This window comes from Strix aluco, chromosome 8 (genome assembly GCF_031877795.1).
Source record: "Strix aluco isolate bStrAlu1 chromosome 8, bStrAlu1.hap1, whole genome shotgun sequence".
NCBI classification, from domain to species: Eukaryota; Metazoa; Chordata; class Aves; order Strigiformes; family Strigidae; genus Strix; species Strix aluco.
In genome coordinates, this window is record NC_133938.1 from 19,296,986 (window position 1) to 19,320,439 (window position 23,454).

Genomic DNA, 23,454 nt, shown 5'->3' on the forward strand with positions numbered 1-23,454 from the left:
TTTAAAAGGGCTTTTACATGTCCTTCACCCTTTTTCTTTCAGCATACTTAATGTTATGGAGGAATCTGTATGTAGCTTTAGAAAAAAGCAGGAGTTATCATAAAAGGTTCTGAAGCTTCTGCCTGAAGGCAGCCTTAGGCTTTCAGGAACACAAATGGCAACACTTTCCCTACTGAGACTTAACTGTAGCTGATAGAGACAGGCATTCCTAATTGAAGTGTTTAAGGTTCTTCCAGTAACTGAAGTAGGTACTTTCAGACACTCCGCTTTAAGCTCTGGCTGCTCCTGAAACAGGTATGGCCTTAAGCTGAATACTTCACATTATTTAATGATTAGACAAGAGAATTCACTTTTAAGTTGCATATATGTGCTTAGTTACAGAGGCCTGGACTTGCTTCTATCCCTTACTTTCTCCTACATCTCCATTTTATAGGCACTTCTTACTTGTTTCCCATTAGACTTATTGAAGCTGCTTGCAGAGTTAAAACATGAGTCAAATAGGCTACATGAAGGAATGTTTTGCTCTAAGACACTAATAGATGGTAAGTACTGCTATTGAAAGAAGGAGGCCTGATTTATTGTAAACAAAAGTGTATTTTTTCCACTGAAAACTCCAACTTGATGCAACAGCAATAAAAATGAATGTTCCGTACATCAAACCGTACTATTAAACATGTTTTCCAGTTTAAAATACCCAACACTTTAGATTCAATAATCTGCCCAAAACCTACTAGCAATTACAGTCAGATTTTTTTTTTCCACCAAGAACATGACCACTTTACACTTGAGTGCATTGCTGGATATAAATACTTTCTGAGCTCATGGTTGAAGGACATTATCAAGTTAGAGACAATGATTAGCATAGTAATTCTTAAACTGAAAAGCTGCTGTTTACAAAACAGTACATCCTTAACCCAGGCTGCATACTATTACACAGGATAGGGAACAGGGACTTGATGGAATCCATGGGAATTAATGGACCTGGAATCCATTCAAGGAATGCATTTAATACAGGATACCTAAAGCAATTAACAGCCTTTCACATATTTAAATATAGCTTGTCCTTCTTATGCTGAAAATAAGTTATGGGGCCAGGATTTAGAAGTACATGGATGACAGCCATTCAAATAATTAAGGATTGAGCTACTTCACACCTAAAGCATTTATAAATTAAACATTAACAGGTAAGTATTGAGCACAGTATTAAGATGTTTTATGGACATCCAGTTCTACATAATTGTGAACACAGATGTAAACCTGAGACACAACAGGGATGTATATCACAGGTGGTACAGTGGTCATGCCACATTGAGTGCCAGGATCAGATGGTGTTTATTTACTCTGCACTTGAGACTTAACAGTGACTCATAGACACTACTAGAAAATAAAGAATAGTAACGCACTACAGCTCAACTTATGTTCCACCTTGGTCCTAGCTGTTACTATCTCATAGGCTCCTATTTAAGCAATATTCCACACTCAAACAATCCAGCTTCTGCCCTACAGTTAGGTCTAGTTCTGTCTTACATATCTCCTGCAATAGTTAAGAGGATTTATATACAAGTCTAGCTGAATTTGGACAGAGAGTGAAAAGTCAAGACTTTAGACAGTTATTACTTGTTTCGCATGTTGTACAGTAGATTCCTACACTATGCAAGCTTCCTTTTTTAACTGTTAGGACATTTCTGCTATCAGTATTTTTAAAAATGAACTAACTTCAGTTCTCATACAGTAGCTTAGTCCACAAACTCCTTACTCCTCAGTATTCACTACAGCTTAATTTGGGTTAAAGACCTCAAGTGAAGTACAAAAATGTAGTTTTTGAAACTGATGTTGATATTGCTGCTAGACTATATACATGATTTTAAGAAATAACATTCTAAAATTCTTGGCTCCCAACAGGGTTCATTGTTTAAGGACTTAAAGTGTTGAACTACTTAAACATTCAAGATGTAAGCATGAGGTAACAAGGTGTAAACAGAATCTGATTTAAGTCTCATAATACAACCTGTCAGTTCTAGAATAAAATTCTAATCTTCCACAGTTTAAAAATTTTTAATGTGCAAATTCTGCCATGCCAAGGTATTAGTAAACTTCAATCTCACAGTTCAGTTTATTCACAACAGCAGCTTGGACTCGGACACGTTATTTGCAGTAGTGGTGGTTCTTCATAAAACTACTTAGGATAAAAATCTTTTGCAGGTATTTCACAAGTGAGCAATGATTTTCACAGAATTGTAAGATGTTCCATCAGTTGATGTGGTGGCACAGTGAATACTTTCATCCTGTTCCAAGACCTGACAAAGTGCACAGAACAGTCAAGCATGCAGGGTTTTTGTTTCTGTAACAGCACTGGCACAGAATTGCTTCTGGCCTCCGCCCGATCATTCAGTGGCATGTTCATTCTTTGAGAAGCCCTGTCATAAGGTACTGACTGAAAGGCAAGAGCCATTAATGAAATCCGAATAAAGAAACAGCTTTAAAAAATGCTGCAGATTGGTTTTAACAAATGCAGTAGGCCACCTCTAGTGGCAGGCATCAGTATTATCTTCTGCTGGTGGAGAAGCTAAGAATCATTTGTATGGGAAATTTTCTTCCACAGTAAAGTTTTTAAGTTATTGAGTATTAAAGAATGCTCCATTTCCATCTGATTTGCTGTGACTTTAAGGGCAATACACAAGTACAGTTGTTTTTCTAGTTCTTCATGGATATCAGAAGGAGCACCACGAAGCAGATAGTCTTTAAGTAGCTGACAGGCTTTTGCCAAGTTTGGCTGAATTACTTCTGTGGTGCATCTCATTTTGCTTTGGTCACATAGAGTTCTACAGTCTGTACCATAAATACAGTCCAAATCCGATTCACACTGACGGTCTTTAATTATTTCCTTCAAATTCATTTCTGGCACAATTTTTCTCATGTCCATCATTTTCAAATCATATTTATCGTTATATCCCAAGTTTTTGGCACTTGTATCACACATAAGAAAGTTTCCATAAGGTCCATGGAAAATATCTTCCACAAATTCTAAAAGCCCTATAGCTATTTTTGCCTTTCTTGGCCATGATGGAGTAAACCATTGGTCCATGCTTCTTCTGAAGCCAGAGGGAATGAAAAGTTCTAGAATCCATGGAAGGCTGATTCCATAGAGAGAGGTATATTCAACTCTTTCGGTCACATAGAGATCCCCACAAAAACCCATCAACTTGGGAGTATGTTCTTTATCCTGCAAGATCACCATTAACAGAAACTCATCTAGCTGCAGAAGTGCCCATGCAGATTTCGCCTCTGGCAAAGAAACTCTACCATCTTTGTTTCCATCAGCAAAAGATAGGATGAGATTAACCAGTTCTGAAAGATTTCCTTGTTCACCCAATTTTGCCTAAAAGCAACAAATGAAAAAGATTAAGTATGATTTCATTAACTACCACTAATCCACCTGTCATTCTACATCCTGTTATTCTTGTTCTATGGATAGCATGGTAGGTGATGTTATGTTCTAGTTTTCTTTGGTTATAGATGTTACAGACCTTGCTATCTGATGCCTGAAGAGCTTCCTTTTTGTTCTGTTTTCAAAGGCACCAAGTATACGATCTTCTGAAAGTAATAGTGTTCTTTGCACTTCAAAACGCAATTACTGGTTGTGGTCAGATCAGTGTTTAGAAAAACCGTATCAAGTAGTTTGTTAAATATTCTCTCATGTAGAATTGAAATGTTTAGATAAGGTTTAGTTTTCAGATTATTAAACCTTACAGGTGTACAGAAATTACAGTATCAACTACATTTGACCAACTATAAAAAGTACAAAGACACACTGGGTACAAATCCCATATGGTAAGTGTACCAAGATACTTAATTTTGTTATTTGATGTAACCACCACCATTGTATCAATACAGAGAAAGAAGCCATTGCTGTTGACTACCACCAATGCACAGACACGCTTTTTTCCAAATTCTCTTAAAAACTACTCTGAAATACCTGCTGCTCACCCATTCTTAGAGACAAAGCTACTGTAATGCATAACAACTGTTACCAGCTTTACATAATTATGTTGTGTGTGTACATGTGTACACATGCTCACTCAGCTGGAACAGCATTACTTCCATCACTGGAGACATAGGAGCTATGACAATAGCAAAAGAATTTTAAGAAAGAAAACCCAAAATCAGTATTGATACAGCATCGAAGTGACTATATTATGAAAATTCTGGGGTAGCATTAAGGCAATAGAAATAAGTATCACATTAATATAACAAAGAACTGGGAGAAGTATGGCTGGTCCTTCCGGTGAGAGAGATTCCTGCTGCTCAGTTAACATAATAGCTCTTCCCAAGCATGAACAGTTTTCAAATTGTGCTTCAGTCTTTGTACTTGGTTACAGTAACTGCAAAAGCAGCAAAAAAAAATTTACCATATTTTCTGTACAAACAGAGTGAAAGCTGTAGACGTGCAAGATGCATACCAGCTTTCATCTGTTAACAAGCAAGCAAAAAACCTGATAATCAGTTACTTCAAACTTTGAGATAAGCACCTCTGGGAAAAACTATTTTTGTGCTGATTATTCTAACATGCAACTGAACAAGGCTCATACAATAGGGCATACTCCCCAGCTGCAGGAAAATAAGCCTGTCAAAATAGAATAAATAAGCATATACTTACTTTAAAAAGACCATATACCATTTCTTTGAATTTCTCAACAGTGGTTCCTCTTATTGGTTTATCAAATAGGACAATTTCCTTCCTTGGTTCTGGGTCAGTACCAAGATCAAGTTGAGCAGCTTCTTCCATTTGGCATTTTATGACACCTTGCAGATTTCCCCAGATTCCTAAATACATCTATGCAGGAAAAGAGGGAAAAATGTAAAAAACACCGTAGAAGTCCATCATCTAAAGACCACCTGTACTCCAGCCACTGCTTCAAGTAGCAACGCAGGTTAGAAAACTGAGTCCTGAGTACAGACAATGAACACAGCACATTCAAACAACAACCTCAAATACAATACACTACTCCAGGTACTTAGGAGACGCTACACTGTCAAAATACAAACACAGCTTGAGAAACAGTATATTAGCATTACTACCACCGTTGCATAGGTTGTTTTCGCTTGGCGCTTGCACGCACGCCGTCTGCTGGTCGGGTCTTGTTGTTGCTGTGGGGGGGCGGTCACCGCACTCGGTAAGCCACTGCTGCATTTTTACCTGTTTTCTTTTTGGACTCACTATTGTTACTGTTGTTCTCTTGTTATATTTAGTAAATTCTTTCTTTTTATTCAACCTACTAATTCTCTTTTGTCCCTCCACTATTTCACCAGAGGGGGGAGGGGGAGGTGAACTGCCGGCCACATGGCCTCTGGCTGCCGGCTGAGTTCAAACCTCCAGTGTTTTACAAAATAATAATATAGTCCTGTACATACAGGAATAATATATCATATTATATGCAGGCATATTATATACAGGTGCATACTATATATAATCTGTTATCAATAATTTATATTATACCTATATAGGTATATTATACATATATATAAACATGCTCTGCATGTCACAGCAAATCAGGTTTGAGATAATCTGTACTGAACAGGTACAGCTTGCTGACACTAAGGTCTACTTCATGTTCCAGACAATGACATTTCAGTAGGAAATAACAAAACTAGGTTAGATGAGTAAAGCCTTACCTGGTTATTGGGCTTTGTTGACAAACATTTTCCAAAATACAGTGTTTCTTTAGCACAAAGACTGCTACATGCTGACCCATCAATAACTCCAGTCTTGTATCTATCACACTGAAACAAACGGAAAAAAAATTTAACAAAATGCCAGAGAACAGGGGCAACAACTGTATCTCTCTCAACACCTGACTATTGAAAGAAAAATCTAAAAAAAGTTTTAATAACCCTATACCAAAACAGTGTTAAGAAACGTAACAGGTTTTATCTGTAATTGAAGATGTAATCTTACTTAACATGATAGAATATCATATTTTGAATAATTTACATGTGGCACTGACTGAACTGGCTGTGAAATTAGTCACTTAAGAAAAACACTTAAGAAAGCTATGCTAAATATACTTACTATTATTTTCCTACAGTCATGTCCTCTGCATAGTTCTGTGTAGGTGGAGTACTGAACATACATAACCCAGCTGCCAATAAATACTACTAACCAAGAGATGAAGAGATACTTCATCCGCATATATGAGAAACGTACCTAGAGGACACAAAGAGAAAATATTATTTGTAATTCATTCAGCAGTAGTCAGAATGATAGAAACAAACCTCATTTACTATTTTAAGAATTTGTCTTCCACAGTGATAAAACAGACAGACTGCATTACATGAACATTCACTTCTTTCAGTGAGCAAAACTGACAGGGGAGGTCTCTTTGATTTATATGAGTGGAAGAAAAATTAAGATATAAATAAATAGAAGAAAAGGTGACAGACCCTCATAGGGCAAGCTAGGCTGCAAGAACCAATCTGATCAAAACCATAAACTGTCAGAGCTCAACTACTTGGATTTTTCTCTAAGACCAGTTACTTGTGTTCCACTCATGGTAAACCAAATGCAACAGACCAGGAATCTGGTCAAAAAATAATCTGTGTTAATGTATAAATATGCAAGATAGATATACAATGAGCAGGGTGGGTGTCAGGGACAGGTTCCATATGCTGAAGTCCCCCACTCCTTCCTTGAAATGACACCATTTAATTACACAGGTAAAATTCCTCTGTACTAACCTCACCCTCAGTGATCTTTCCCATAACCGTATGCAAGACTTGCCTGTTGTTTCTGTGGCCTCACATTTACATTTTCCACTAGGGACAGAGGAAAATAGTATTTATAAATTAAGAACTGAGGGAGAGCTAATTGCCTTGCAAGGGAGGCAGCACATTTTGATTTTTTTTTCCCCCCTCTGCTGAGTCTGGTGTGCTAACAGTTTGATTTTCATACTCACATCAGGATTAAAAAAGAATTAGAAAGTCGTGATCAGCTTTAGCAACAGGATGTAAGGAAAGTGCATGAGAGCATCTATATTGGGTCAGTACGAGATCCGCTTCTATTAGTATCCTGATCTTCAGCAATAGCTACAAATAGATGCCACTGAAGACTGAGAACATATATTATACACCCCAAACATGATTCCGTTTTCCTCTAGAAGAACTTGCTAAGCCAGATGTGACTTTCTATATTTAGTAAATCTTATACCCTTTCTCCTTCAGGAACTTACCCAGACTCCCTTAAAATCCACATAAGCTTTTAGCATCCACAACACCCTTTAGGAATTAATTCCACAGGACTACTATTCATTATACCGAGGTTAGGTACTAGACTTTATTTTGCTTAAAACTGGTTCATATTGGCTTTGTCTGAGATCTCCTAGTTCATGTATTGGAAGAGATGAGTTACCAGTTTCTGTCCCCTCTCTCCCACATCTGCCATGATTTTGTAAGCCTCCATCACATACCTCCCTGTCATGTCATCTCTCCTCCAGACTGACAGGTCCTAACTTAGCTGTTCCTCACAGAGAAACCATTCCATATGTTTGGAAAAGGTTCCAAGAAAAGTAGTAATGATGAGCAGTTTTGCTGTCACATACATACATACCAAGTTAACCCATCTCACACACACTAATTTCAGATGGCTCCATCTGCATGGGAGAAAAAGCACTGAAATAATTCCAAATTACTACAATTTGACGGTAATTATCTCAAATCACAGTAAATTGAATATATGGCTTCAGCTTTTAAGTATTTTATATTCTACAAGAAAATAATGTTATTAAGGAAAATAATCTTCCACAGATATAGAAAGATCTTCAAAGATGTACTTCCCTTCCTAAATATGTAATTTATTTATTTTTAAGGGAAGTAAGGTCAAAGAAGCAGTTCTAATCAGTTGAATGGTAGCTTGGTTTAACACCTATTACAAGAACTGAGTACTTCAAACCTTAACAAAAGTAGTATAATCCCTAGGTACAGGAGTCTTACTCTCAACCTAGAGTGGTTCCAACTCTTCTACTGTAACTCATCTCGTGATTGAGGGTGTACTTTCACACAGACACTCTCTCCATCCAAAGACTAAAGAGGAAGTGTATCTTGACCCCATAGAGTTCTGTAAGGAACATCAAGTCTCAAAGAGAAGCAGGAATGCAAGAAACAACACAAAAACTACTAGGAAAGATGATGCTATATGGCTCATCTCTTAATTCTATATTCTATCACCATTGCATTTTATAGCATAGCAATTTTTAAAAATAAACAAGTAATTGTGAATCAAGAGGAAGTTGCACGCAAGGTGTTTTAACACTTTCAAATGTAAAAGAGCAGTCCCAAATTTCATGTGTCTCATTCTATGAGAAAAAATATAGCCAGGAGGCTCTCAGTCTAAGAGAAGTGGGTAGACACCCCTTATGCCCAAACAACCCTAAAATACAATGCTGCCAAAGTGAAAGGCCTCAGTCTAAAGAAATCTTAATTCCCGCCCGCCCCCCAAAAGCCCAAACTGAATAATGCAAGAAGTTAACCCAACAAGTTATACAAAATGCAGGAGCATGCTGGTATGGCCTTTAAACAGTTCTAGTGTAAATATTTCTCATGATGCTTTATGTCCCTTCAAAATACATAGTACCATGAAATTCCAAATCAAAAAGGGTCTGTGGTTCCAAGATGCTAACAAGCTTATCCAAAATCTCCGTAAGAATGTAAATCTAGATACAAAATGGGTGAACACTTCTGAGCAGAAGCAGATCAACCCACCCAAGGCCTCACAGGTAATGACTCATACTTAAATCTACATCTCCGAAGTCACAGTCCACTACTCTAGCCACAGGCTCATATTTGTCTCCTTCTACAGTACTACAAGAATGTTTTGATGCTGTCTTTACATGATCTACTGAAGCTTATTCAAATCTGCACATTCTTCAGCTTGCTCAGCACAAGAATTCAAAGTTTCAGTAAAAAAATCAGGAGCATCACTAGTTTATTTGGGAACAAGCTCAAACTTCAGACACTTTACTGAAGTAAATGAGTTGTAACATGCTTGTATACAAGTCTAACACAAGAGGCTTGAGTTGAAAGTGGAGGTTTCCTTTCCATAGGATCATATACACACACTTGTCCACTTCATCATCTCAAAACTTCTTTCCTTGTTTCAAGACCAGTTCCTCTGCCTTTGAGTAAATATTGTAGTTACATCCCAGCATCTGGAGAGTTAAGAAAGTGATTTCTATTTTCTTTAATATACTAAGATATAATTTTCTGTACTTCAGCTGAAATATCACAAGATGATCTGGTCATATAGCCACAGCCACTTCACTGATAAGTAAGTAATTATAGTCAAAAACTCAGTGTCATATTCTAACTTTTTCTGCTTTTGAAAATCAGAACCAAAACAGAACAATCACATCTTTGGACTTGCTTAGACCGCAATTTCACTACACAAATTGTTCAGTATGGTACAAATTGCTTTGCCCCTGCTTCTTCGCATCTCTATACTGAAGCCTATTTTTGTTGTAATTACACCCAAAGAACTGTTTGTGAGAATATACCACAAGTGAAATTAGGGAGTTGACTTGATTCACAGAACAAGCCTGCAAATAGTTGCATCAGCACAACTTGGTTCATATCACATTTTCTTCAAAATAAAACTTCCTTAAATGCTGGTGACTGAAAGCTCATCATATGCATCATTATTTCACTGCTAGAAGTCTCTAACAGACACACCTAAGAGAAGCGAATTTTCTGTAACCAGGAGCTTGAAATGGCTTATACCCTTGGTCCCTCCAAATCAGGGTTAAGGTCAGCAAGGGGTCAGTGTTAAACAGATAAATAAATTTGTATCTGATCTATGTTTAAGCAGAGGATTTCTGTTTCCAGGACAGCTAGCTCCACAACTGATTAAAAATTCCAAACTGTTTTTCAACTTTTATGAAACTAAGCAAATGTTTTACTGTGAACAATCAAGAGTTAAGCTAAGAAAAATAAAACTGAAAACCTGCTACTGCTTCAGAGTGAACTCTCAGCCACGAGCTGAAAGCTTGAAAAGCTTATGGAGGGAGACCTGGGAGGGGAGGAGCAAGCGGGTTCCAGAAGATGGCAACAGGATGAACAATATTACCTAGCTTTAAAATGGAGGGAAAACACTAAATTGCAGAAGATGTAAATATGTCAGCTTTTTTAACTAGAAAGATTACAATAATTTATGAGTACTTTTAAAATTATGACTATCAGCCTGCATTACACCCTTTCCTCTTGAAAGGTCAAGAAAGATCAGTTCCAAAACACCCAAAGGTGATTCCAGTCCACACAGCTGCAGCCCTGCCACATGCCTCAGCTGTGCCTCCCTATTCCTTCACACACACTCACATGACTTGATCTTAAAACTACCTAGTTCAAAAAGAGATAGATACAACTAACTGCTTTTATTCTGGCGATCTATCTTGACCAGATAGTTCCTTCAATCAGTTCTTTTATGATATTTTATTGAGAATGTTGTAAGACAGGAATAATTTCTGCTATTTTTCTCAGAGCCACAAAGACCTTAGTTGGAGTAACATGTAATTTCCTCTAAAGCATGGTATCCACAATATGGATATAAAGTGGATGAAGTACAAACGGAAACTGACAATAACGCTGTGTGGTTTAGAGCACATTTAGAAACAGCTTAGAAAACGTATGAGGAAGCTGGGGGTAGGGAGGACAGAATGGCCAAGAAAACAAAACTGACAACAAGGGGCTGGGTAGCATCAAAAAAAGAAATATTATATATAAGCCCTTCCCATTGAAAGAACACTACTAAAATGACAGAACTGCAAGACTATTGGGGCAATTTTCTAGCTTAAAAAGAAAGACAAAATATCACACCTACATGCTTACAACATGAAGAATCCCAAGCTTTCTTGCAAACCACACTACTTGAACAGACTGATGTAAAGCAGAAGTCATCATTCATGTGAACCTGCAAAAGTGAGAACTGATACTTTACCAAAGGGTTCAGAAATACTTCCCCCACCACCAGCCCCCCCCCGAACAAAACTGAAATCTTAGTTCAAGCTCAGGTGGACTTAGCCTCATCTATTCTTTCTTCCAGACCATTTTCTGTATTCAGTCATTTACAATTTTCACTTACTAGGTTTTTTTTCTATCCAGTACCCATCTCAAACTGTTTGCTTAGCCAGTCTTAGTGTCCCCCTCTTGAACCACTCTTACCTGCTATTCTTTTTCTTCCAGTTATTTCCAGTCTATTTCCATCTAATTCTGCAACACTGGCCTCAGTTCTTGTCTTCCTCCACTATCTGTCTTCCATTCTCAAGTAAGTTTCCAGCACTACTCAGTGTCTCATCCACTTCTTCAGCTTCTCTAGCACAATTTTCCTACTTCAGAATCCTTGTCCTGAACTACTGCCCATGTACTAAACATGCTTATCATCCACGAGCATCCTTCTTTCACAGCTCTGGGAAGTCATCAGAGGTAGTATGGCAAAGCACTAGGAGAGCATTTCTCTCCCTCTTCCCACTTCCAGAACCAAAGGAAAGCTGTAAGCAGGTCAGATGGATTCTTTGCATAGTTTAAATCTTACACCTACACTACACAAAATAAACCAGAACAAAACCAGAGCGATCTACTATTCCTCAGCAGATCTGTCCCCAGAAGACCAGGTTACCAGCCCTGAGGCAGCCTCCAGCAGAGGTCTCCTGAAACACAGCTTTGAACTGAAAGGTGAAACAAACCAGTAGATAAAAAACATTTAAGGTACAGATTGAGTGATCACCTGATCTGGATCAGTTGTGAGCATACAACCAGATTTTTCTCAGTCCATCTAGAGAACACAGCGTGTTGGTTTTTTTTTTTTGCTCCCTTCATACTTTCTGTTGGTTGAAGGACAGATGATACATAATAGTTTTAGCATTTACAAATAATACTAATATAGTATAGTCATGCAGGTTCAACGTCTTCTGTAATAATTTACTTCTATTTATTTGTTCTTATACCACCTAAAAACCCATGGTTTCATAATCTAGAGTTTAATGTTTTTTGCTGGTTTCAACATAGGTAATAATACCAATGAGTGTTCTGTAGTACAGTTCCTGAAATTATCTAACTAGGTGAGTCATTCATCTATTTTTACTTTGCCCTAACATTTCTGTATACTAGATACAGCATCAAACAGAAAGAACAAAAGAATGACCTTCTTTGCCTTTGCAAGCACAATGAGATACAGCAGCATCTGAAGAGCTGTGTGAAAACTATTTGTAATTAAAGCATGGTATTTTGATAAAATCAGATCATATTCAGTTAGTGATAACTATGCAATGAAGGCATGTTCATTAGTTTTCTGTACTCGTCTTTTTATCAGATTGACTTCTGGTCAACTGAGCAAACAGCTGCCCATTATTCCCACTTCTACTCACTTGCCCAAATCCTCTGTCAAACCACATAGAGTCTGCAGAAGCTAAGTTAGGTGTCGTGCTCTAATAATCATCATCTTAATGAAAAAACTTTTTCACTGGAAGTTTCCAGTAGTCAAACTAATAATGAGCTGGAGTAGCTAAGGTACGGGCACATGCTCACTCTGCCCCTTTAGCTGTATGTATACTAAACTAACAGAGCATGGGGTCAGATGAGCGTCTTGGACTACCCCAGCAAAACTCCACCCAGCTCAGCTGTTAGCCCCCTTACTAAGTACAATTAAGATGTGCCAGGCTGAAATGAGAATGACTGCACTGGCAAAGGCTGACTCAAACCACGCTTAACTTCTTGTGTGCACACTGTCACAAAGCTAACTTCAAAAATTTTATTTTCCCTCTAAATATATACTACCAGTGTAGTGTCGAGAACCTAATCTCAGATGAAGTTTCATCACGTATTTCGTAAAATAAATAAACCTCAAACACAACCATCACACACACACACAACTCCAGCAACAAAACTCCTGAGCATCCAATCTGAAAAGGATGTATGGTTTTAAACAACTTGGGGTATTCTGCCTAGTTTTCCTGCCAAAAAAAAGAATCTTGTTTGTAGTTTCAGGTAAGTCCTCTTCCTTCCTACCCAACCTCCCATGTTCTTTACTCAGCCTAGAGCTGCCAAGATACACTATAGAGTAAAAAAGAATGGTAGTCTCCTATCCTCCATCCAGCACTTGGACTACCTCAGCTGAAAAAGCTGACAGATGACATTCCTACACATAAACGCTTTCTTCAGAAATGAGTTGGTGTGTTTGGGTTTTTCGGGAGTTTTTTTGGGGTTTTTTTGGTTTTTAGTAAACAGTACTATAGTACAAACATCATAATTTAAGAATTCAGTAGCAAAGCTGGGTGCCTTCTCTATCATCTCATGTACTTTAATTTTCAAGTGTCTTTCATTTATGAAGTTTAATTATGTTTCTTCAAATTAACTTTTTTGAATCCTACCAGAAGTCATCTCATACCCTGACATACCCCCTGCACACTCTTGTAGGAAACCCTTTCTCCATAAGTCTCATTGTTCAGATAAGTCTAGGTCCTATTTCTGTCAGAAAGTAAATAAAAGCACCAGTTAAAAATAAGCTTAAAAAGTGTTTCCAACCTAAACAGCATATTTTAATTAATTTAAAACATTTAAGTTCACAGCTTTCTCCTTTTAGGCACAAAAGGGCAGGCTGCAACACAAGGGCAGGACCAACTATGCAAATCGGGGGGGGGGAATCAAGTTAACAGAAAGTATTTTTGATTATAGCATTTCCTACTTTTTCCACTCTTCAAGACTTGTATCTATAGGCAAACCAATTCCAGAATAGCTATTCTTGTAATATAAAAGAACCTAACTTACATCTCAACCATGCTAAAAATCTGTGCCGAAGAAACACATGCATGAACAAAAATACTTACAATGATGCTGATAAAGGTTAAATGTTAGATTTACTTAGCTTCTTCGGGGAAGAGTATAGGGGACATACTCATATGGTCCAAGTCCCCAACCCCATATTGCATCCTACATAGCATTCCAAGTATTTCCTTCCTAATAGCATTACAAGTATTTCCTTCAAGTTCTGTTATCCAAGTTGGGAGACAAGGAATGTAAGGGGAAATATTTTTTTTTGGCTATAAAACGGATATTGCCCCAAAACTAAGTAATCAAATCAAGGCAGAAGCTATAGCAAGAAATCTCCTTTCTTCTGACAAGCACCAAGCCTTCTGGCAATTTTAAGTGCTTTCTCTTAAATGCAATTTTCAATTTCTCCAAAGAGAAGTATGATTTGCCAGAAATGATCACAATTTAAAATATATTCCACATTTTAATACCCACACCACGCATAAAAACAATCCATGACAAAAACTGCATCAGTACAGAGTTTCTGGGTATGTTTACTTCAACATACCAGCAGCTAAATCTGGATCTCTAACTCCATCACATACACTTTCAAAGATCCAAAGTAACATGAGAACTTCTTTTATTATGTGAAATTCTATCCACAAACAAAAAAGGATACCAAACATGGCAGGCAGTTTTCAGTGATTCAGGCAACATCTGTGTGAGACAGAAGCTCATAAAACTCTAAAGAAAACATAGGTTGCAGATTACTATGAACAAGCAACCACAAGAAGGTCACAAATGTAATTTACAGATACTAAATGCAAATATATGAAGGATTATTGTTCCACAGCTGCAGTCAGTCTGGAAAATAAATCTGCAGAGAACAAGATGCTTGGGACAGAGTTTGAATAGGAAAGATAAAAAAAGTATTTGCTTTTTTCCAATTTGATTTTTGATTTTAGAAGTGAATCTTTCAGAACTACTTAATTACCCAGTCCTTAACAAAATACTGCAGAACACCTAGAGGGAGAACTATTGTATCACATCCTCATTTTTACAGACAACTCTGACAATGGTCTTCCTAAAGCCTGTCACAAGACTCTTCTCTACAAAATGTCTTCTATTAATAGGATTAATGAAAATTCTAAGAAACTAACTTTCTTCAGTATTTCTCCACACATACATAAGAAAAAGATTCTATGAATCAGGAATTATACAAAGTAAGTGCTATACCTTTTTGAAAGGTAAGATACAGTGGTTTCCTTTAGAGACAAGTTTTGTTGGTTTGTGGGGGTTTTTTTTACTATTTCTAATAACCCTAATATTGTAGAACATAAATAATATAGCACACCAAACTACTGGTAAAATTTGAGAAAGATCAATAGAAATAAATCTGACAATTTTAGGCAAAGTTGTTTCATGTGTAAAAATTGCTTGGGAACCAAAGCTTCTGGGACAATGAGCCTTCTTCATTTCTTGAAGTTTCTTGCTGACTCCTTCCATGAACCTTTATAATACTAAACTTTAAACCAAAGCACTATTTAATGCAATTTTGTGTTAAATGCATACCATTTAGTACAACCTCAGAGACCAGCAGTGGTCTGCAGGCCTCAGGACCACTGCAGAATATTGACCATATTCATAGTGAAGGAAAAGATACTGTATATATGGGTTTATCCAAATTTATCCTCCTTCTCAGGCAGAAAGAGAATGTGTTTGGGACAGAAAATCCTCCCCAAATGCCATCTGACTACATCATACACTTGGCAGGGAGTTCCTGAGGAGCTAGATTTATTCTGGGCTCAGCAACTGTGCCAATGCAGTCGTGTAGCTTTTGACTTGCAAAAGACTCAAAGTCCTGCCAGTTTAAAGCATGGACAAGTACATACATCTGCTTACAGAAGACCACAAGGTTCCACTCTCTTTGATTCCAAGGGAATTACTTTTCTAATAAGGACTTCCTTATCACACTCAGCAGAAGTCCCAATCATTATTTGGTTTCTTCCCATACATTCCCCTTACCAAATTCCCATATCCTCCCCAGAATCAGTCTGAGTATAGGCACACTTAGACCACTTCATGTAGGAAGCGTCAGAACTGTTGTGCATGGGCTGTACTAATGCAGCAGGGACACGGATTTGCTGAGCCTGGCTGGGTTGCCTGTGCACTAATGCACCCCGACTACAGCAGACTTACTCCACATACGCTATGCAGATCATCTGAACACGTTTCTGAGCAAGAAGTCCCAGGCAAATGTTAGGGAACAATACATATAAACAGACTTCATTTGGAATTCTGACCAACTGCTAGGAAACTTTTAATAACAACATATTCATTCAGGGCAACAGAAGGACTGAGAGTTCCAAAATTATCAGAAGTGTTCAAAACTAGGAGACAATTTCTCTTTTCTGCTCCACTCTTCCATCAAGACTTTTAAATATGAGCCAGTGAACACAAGAATGAAGGACAGCACTTGTAATGCTTAAAAGGATATTACAGAGTCAACTCCTTCCATCACTTGTATATTCTACTAAGTCATGTGCATTGAATAATAATTAGACATTCATCCCCTGGAACAGAACTGGAAAACCACTTCTGGCAAAACTCAAGCCTGGATGCACTCCAAAGCATATGGAGAGTAGCAGATCAAAATGCAACATAACTTGCCAGTTTTTTTGTAAGTTTACTTTTTATTTAAAACATTTTTATGGTTAAAGCGTATGAAACTGTTTCTTTGTTTAACAGTACAGAGAGCTTAATTCTGCAAAGCATTCCACATAACCATAGTGCACTAATCTTCCCCAAATCTGAGTTGCTCACTCCATTTGTTTTACATACTAGCAATAGGAAAGAACAGAAAACTTGTAGGCTGATCATGTCATAGAAGTCCTGCTTTATTCTCTGTTCAGGTTGGTTTATGGATCATAGGATGCATTTCAAGTAGGCTTACATTACATCTGAGAATATTGGCCAAGATACCTTGTCTGGGATGCCATGTACTGGACACACATCTTGAAGAGCAGACAGTGGATGCTTAAGATTATGCTACAGTCCTGAATTATTTGTTTACTCAGTTTGATTACTCAGGGTACAAAGTTCAAGATCCCTTTTGAAATAAAATAATGACCAAGATGGAACACAGGACACTTCTTCTTAAAAGGTTAAGCAAAAAAAAAAAAAAAAAAAAAAAAAAAAAAAAGGATTAAAATCTTGGAGGAAAGAGAAGATACAGGAAATTTCTGTTACATAGAGCTTTAATACTTGTTTATTTTTTGATCCTTCAGACAGTCTCTCGCACATTACTGAAGTCCATGGGACATCTCTAAAGAGTCTGTAAACTTGGTCCAGAACCTCTAGAGGCCAGAAAACTAAGCATGCAAGTGTTCTTTACATGATTACTATCATGTGCAATCCTGCTGGCTTGCCTTCAACCTTATGATATAATTGCTAACTACAGCTATCAGAAACAACTTCAGGACACTGTCTCCCAAATTTGGGATACTAACCTCTCCCTGTAAAACATAAATTCCCAACCGTGTTAATCACCCAACTGTAAGATCCCATAAATACAATTAGATTTCTTTTTGGTAGTAGCATTTAAAAGTTTGTCACATTTGAGGGATTTTTTTGTGATTTTGTTTTACTATTATTATATGATTTTCAGTCTAAGCAAGGGGAAAATTTTGTTCACCCTTCTTTTACATGAGCTGACACTTGACAGCACATCCTTCTTAGCCAGAAAGATCATTAACTGATTACATGTGGATCTAGCAAGGTGTATAAAAGCTAAAGAAAATGTCAAATAATAACAATAGAACATTTGCCGTAGAGTATCAGTTACAAACCAACTGATAGCATCCTGTTCCTATTACAGCTGGAAAGCTAGAGCAAGTTCTGTCTCCCAGAAACTCATGTTCTATCAACTCACCTCACAACACAGTTTGAGACTAGAACACCAGTCAACAAAATCTGGAAGTCACTCAGTAATACCTCCCATCGTACAATCATCTTCCCTGGTGTGATACTTGAAATATTGCATAGAAATACTATACAAATCTTCCCATCTGGTTTGTAGCTACATCTCAGTGAGTTAAAGTCTAGCATTTACTTAGAAAGCGTTGGCTTCTTCAGAGACAAATCTCAGTAAAGCACTCAGCCATTAGTATAGTTTTAACTACATTTGTCTACATTGACTACATTTGTCATGTACCAACAGTAATACACAGTGACAAGAAAAGCCAATATATTGATAGCTTGCTGCCATTCTATAGATGCAAATATCAACAATCATTCACTGTCTAGAACAGAAAAATGTTAATGTTCACAAAGCCGCTATTAGATCTAAAACAAATCTGTAGAATATTCAAATGCAGCTTCCAGTATATGAAAGCAGAGCCATAGATTTTTTTTTTAATCTGCAATAGAAACAAATATTTAACTTCCTTGGTTTTTCTAATAAACGATCTTGCTGTCTTCCTCTTTCTCAGATTTTAAAAATAACATATTTTGCTTGAAAGGCCTTAAAATAAATGTTGAGAAAAATGGAGAAAAATTTTACCAGACATCACCATATAATGATCACAGAGACTTATCAAGGCAAGGGAGGCAAACAGTTTGGAAAATCCTAATTTAAAAGGTAGCATATAAATTATGAATTAATTTTATTTGTATCAGAGGCTTTCTCCTATGGGAATCCAAATGCTGTACAAGTGTCTACATCAGTAAATAGATTGAGAGTAATCTTTTCTGGTCTAAAAATCAAGTGATACTGACCCAGATTTGCAGACACATACTATAAAACAAGTACTAAAGGAGGTAAGATTATACCCATATCTGTACACTTCTTCAGTGTTACATCCCATTCCGGGTACTTTCAAAAACAGAATAAGATCAGAAAAGTTCCAGATGAGGAGGAATTAAAACATTCAGAATTTAAAATGAATCAGGATGAAGTTTACATTCTTTAATCCAATGATCCAATGCATTTCATAACAACAGATGACAAACATGTAAGTAGAATATGAGAAAAGTAAACACAGTATTTACCCCCTCCAACTCAACAAATGCTTGTTTTAGTTACAACTTAATTAAAATATAATGCAACAGATAAAAAGGAATCCCAGAGAATAACCCTCAACTAACCACAAGGTCATAACTGACCAACATTTCACAGTAGAACTTCCTGCTACGTGAGAGCCACAGCACTTTCAACCAAAACATCCTTACACAGATGGCTTAAGGAATACAAACGTGCCCCTGTATACGTAAATACAAAAGTGTGTCTATGAACGCATACACAAATGCGCGGAGCAGCGAACTACCGGACAGCAAAAGAAAACCGCCCGACATTAATTCCTTTCGGACACGCGAAAAAATGAGTCTGCTTATGCAAGCCTAGTCCAACCTCTGATGGGATGGATGTCCACAGCACCGGCGATAGGTGTAAAGGAGGGGCATCCGGAGAGAGGCATGAGGTTCCTCCGGGCCCTGGCAATGCCGCGGGTGCAGCTGCCCAACCGAAAAATCTCTTATGAGCCCGAGGGAGCGGGCTGGCAGGCGGCCGCGTAACAGGTCCTGCCGACGAGCAGCGCGGGCCGCTCGGGGAGGGCGCTCCGCGGAGCTCGCTGCACCCCGGCGGCAGCAAGAGAGGCCCGATCCGCCCGGCGGCAGGGGCGGCGGCAGGCACCGCGGCCCCCCGAGACCGCCCGCCACCTGCTCCCGTGCCCCAGGACCCGCCGCCAAGGGGCTCGCCGGCCGCGGCTAGCGCCTCAGCCCCGGCGCCGCGACCTCCCGTCGGCCGAGCCGCCGAGCGGCAGCGCGGCGCAGTCAAACCCCGGCCGCCGCCAGGCGCCGGCGGGAGAGAACGACGGCCGCACCCGCGCCGGGCCGGGGAAGCGCCGAGCCCTGCGGGGGGCGCCCGCTCCTGAGGTAACTTTGAGGCGGGGGGGCGGGGAGCGATGGTGGAGAGCGGGCAGGGAAGGGTGCCGGCACCGGCCTGCCCGCCCCGACCCGCCCGCCGCGGGGGGCGGCCCGCTGCCGGCCTACCTGCGCGTACTGGGGTTTCCTGAGCCAGGCCCCCGGGAAGAGCCGCCTCGCCATAGCAATCACACATCCCCGCAGCGGGCGGCGATCGGAGGCGGAGCGGTGAGGAGCGCTTCCCCGCCTGCCGCTGCAGCCGCGCTGCCGGCTCGGCTCGGCACAGGCGCGGTGGCGAGGGAAGAGGGAGTGAGCGCGGCGACCGCCTTCCCTCAGGCACCGGCGGCTACCGAGCGGCAGCAGCTGTCAGCGAGGAAAAAGGGCGGGCAACTGCCGCCCCCGCCGCCGCGGAAACCCGCTCGCCCCGCCGCCCTCTGCTTGAAGGGAAGAACCGCAGCAGCTGTGAGGGAGAGAGGCGGGGCTGAGGGGGGAGAGGGCGGGCCTCCTCTCGCCCCGCCCTCTCCCCCCTCAGCCGCGTCGAGTCGGAGGGGCTGTCCCTGTCCCTGTCCCTTGTCCCGCTCCCGGGCCATGGGGGGCAGGAGCGGGGCTCGTCTTGCCGAGAGCCACCCCCGAGTTCCCCTTGGCGCTCATGCCTGCCAGAAAGTGCTTGGGCTGTCTGGGGACAATTATGAATAAGTCAGTTAATAAATAATGTGTCTCACTGATTGCGAACAGGCTCCCATCATTTACTGGACAGGGTATTAAAACCAGCTGCAGGCCTGTTACAGTATTTAAAATAAGAGTATTTCCTCCAAAATAAGAAGGGAGCGTTTGCCTGGGTCCTAATTAACACAGATTAGAGACATCAGTCTCACGAAGCAGGGAAAGAGTTATCAATTGCTCCTTCACCAGAGGATCTCTCAATGCTTCATGCACTGTGAGAAGTCCCAGTCCAGTTGAAATTAGTGGGAACGCTGCTAACTTCAAGTAAAATCACCCCTTCTTACGTGAAGTTTGATTTTTGTTCTGCCTTCTTGTGTTTATGACCCGATTGTGACTTCTTTTAACGCAATGTGTTTAGCAGAGTCAAAGTCAGATGCTCAGAGTCTCTTGTTCAGATGCTCTTTGGCTGTAAGACTTTGGGCAAAAAGATTATGCCACAGTGTGGGGATAAAAATAATGAGGAGATGAACATAGCATGTTATGGCTTTTGGTGTTCAGTATGCTTACCAAAGGCTGCTTTGATGAAAGGACAGGTCACAAAAATACTACTTTAAGAATAAGTTACCTTTTTTTGGCAGGGCTTGCTCCTAAGGAAAGATGTGTATCTGGAAACCAAATGTTAGGAACTCACAAAGTATTAAAACTCTGCAGAATTTAAAAAGACTTGTGCTTTAAGATTCAAGAACAGTCTGTGACTGCTTTTTGAATAATATAATCACTGCCAGAGTCACTCTGAAGTATAAATCTGAAAATTAATTAGTAAGATTTGGCACTCCTGTAAAAGCAATTCTGGCTTTAATAACAGCCAGAGACTCTCACAGTAAGGGTGTTTTCTTCTCTTCCTATTCAGGCAGGCCCAGATGGCCGTGCTTTCTGCATCACCTCCCTCTACAGTTCAGTGGTTTGCACAAATTCAGCTAGATTACGGGCATGCAACGGAAAGGCAACAGAAGAGGAGACCACAGAGCAAACATTCAAATGTTTTGCTGAATAATCTCAAGCCGTTACTTCATCCAGTGCTCTATGCCAACCCTTGGAATGACAGGCTAGGAGTAATCGTGAAATGTGGGTCTCCCATATGGCTGGCAAGGATCTAAATGTTTCATTCCTGTTACGTCTGGATCCAAACAGTTCCTGGCATATGTTCATTAGGGGATATGTTTTTCACTTAGTACATGAGATCTTCGTCATCTGTGAGAGCAGGTGCTTTATTCCAGCACTGAAGTGTTTAGTTCTTCTTCAAGTACTCTTTGTGCCCAGGCTTTGCTAAACGCTAAAACGTAAGGCCATTTCAGCCTTTTTCAGCTACCTGTTAAACACAGAACTTCCAGCTAAGCCTCAGTACAGGCAACTCCCATGAAAAGCTAGGCCACGTAAGCCAGAACAGTAACAGAAAAGTGTAATGTGCGCTGACTTGGCATTCAGTGGATGTGCAAAATCAAAGGAATATTCTAAAGACCAGAGGGCAGATGCAGGAAAGCAGCAGAGGTAGAATATAAATCATACCGATACATTATTTACTGTACAGCTTCCCATTCACACATGCCTTTCCATTCTGCACATTATCCACACATTGTCCATTTTTGTATGCCAGTGTCAAAACTTTGGTATCTTAATGCCCAAGCAGTAAGAGTTATGCTGATTTATTGCTACCTGTTAATATTTAAGTTTCCTATCCAGCTATATCAACATTGAGTGTTGTTATTCTAGTGATGCAGGGGTTGTGTATAAGATAGAAATCAACTGCTGATTATACAAGTGCAGTGTTTGTCACTCACACTGTCAAAGGTAAATACGGTTTTATAATACCTTCTTACCTTCACCTTCAGCTCTGTGACAACCTGGAGCTTATTACATACTAAAAATAACTCAGAAAAAGCTAAGAATGGTTACATGTGCTGGAGCATCCAGGAATTCTGGACATATAATGAATGAAAATAGGAGACTAATGAGGAGAATGGAAAACTACAGAGAAGAATCTGAATTCTTCAAGATACTCAGTATAATGTGCACCTTTAAAAATATAATAAAGAGTTTTATCCAATTTTTTTCAAGGAAAGTCTGTGTTACTTGAGCAAGTAATACAGGTTTTAAAATTAAACAAAAGCTAAACATTAACTTACTGCAATGGTGCTGGACTTGCTTCTTAAGCAGCTGCACCCATATACCAATTTAACTCCAATGCTATTGTAAGAGGCTCCATGGGAAATCCTCAGGGTTCACACACTCTCCCCACCATCATATTATATGCAGAGAGCCTCTGGCTAATGTTAATAGTCACAAGACTTCTAATGTTAATCATCACAAGACTTCTCTTTCTCACAGCAGCTTTACCAACTTCCAGTCTGCCTAGCATGGCTTCCTGGATTAGTGCTCTTATTCTTTGGATATGCCTAAGAAATATTCTATGATCCTGCACAGTACCACAGTTTTAAAGTATTACAGCACCAGTAGGAATGGAATGCCTTAGTATTTGCCAGTTGCCTTGGTTTGAAATTACTTTTAATTAATGTATTTACACAATATACAACATGACAATGATTTAAAATAAAATCAGCTGCATTTCCTAAAATAAAGTCTGCAAAAATGTAGAGGTTTCTCTCTCTTTGTATTACCCAGCTATCAAGGTGCTTGCTCAGAGATCTGTCCAGGAGTCTGTTTTTATACAGACGCTACTTCCTCAGGCCTGTCTTTGTGGAAGAGAATGAAGATCTTGGGACACATCCAACCATTACATCTAAACTTTCCCTCATGTTCCCTTCAGAGTGAGATTCTATTTCCTTCCCCTTCTGCAAATTGATATGAACAATGATTTAATCAGGGTGTTAACTTTAATTTTATCCTAATAGATTGTTTCCTATCACATTCAAATTCTTAGAAATGCTAATGCTTTTAGTGCATGAATAGGTGGAGCCATCTCTTACCCAGAAAGCAGACAAAGCCTGTTAAGGGTTCCCTTGAGGTTTAACTTGTTATAAACAAATCATTAATCTGTTTGAGGAAACAGACTCTTCCAGCCAGCAG

The 23,454-nt window shown here is 39.4% G+C and overlaps 1 protein-coding gene across 2 annotated transcripts; it reads right to left on the reverse strand.

Annotated features, from left to right (window-relative positions):
- Nucleotides 1-574: 574 nt before the first annotated feature.
- On the reverse strand, nucleotides 575-23,454 carry DIPK1A (divergent protein kinase domain 1A). Of its 2 annotated transcripts, none has more exons than XM_074832505.1 (5): nucleotides 23,355-23,454; nucleotides 6,071-6,205; nucleotides 5,674-5,781; nucleotides 4,658-4,834; nucleotides 575-3,379 (listed from the first exon to the last, which is right to left on the reverse strand). In XM_074832505.1, exons 2-5 carry the CDS (start codon nucleotides 6,188-6,190, stop codon nucleotides 2,567-2,569), a joined length of 1,218 nt encoding a protein of 405 aa, XP_074688606.1. In that variant the 5' UTR covers nucleotides 6,191-6,205; nucleotides 23,355-23,454; the 3' UTR covers nucleotides 575-2,566. The 2 variants fall into 2 exon arrangements, with proteins under 2 accessions (XP_074688606.1, XP_074688605.1); XM_074832504.1 differs by lacking the exon at nucleotides 23,355-23,454 and adding an exon at nucleotides 19,837-20,168.

Bases quoted from the DNA above. Each gene is read 5' to 3' on its own strand.
- DIPK1A (XM_074832504.1), bottom strand. From the start codon at position 19,890: ATGGCGAGGCGGCTCTTCCCGGGGGCCTGGCTCAGGAAACCCCAGTAC. The intron at 4,835-5,673 runs GTAAGGCTTTAC...TTTCCTGCATAG, and splicing joins CAACAAAGCCCAATAACCAG to ATGTATTTAGGAATCTGGGG. The intron at 3,380-4,657 runs GTAAGTATATGC...TGTTGCTTTTAG, and splicing joins TGGTATATGGTCTTTTTAAA to GCAAAATTGGGTGAACAAGG.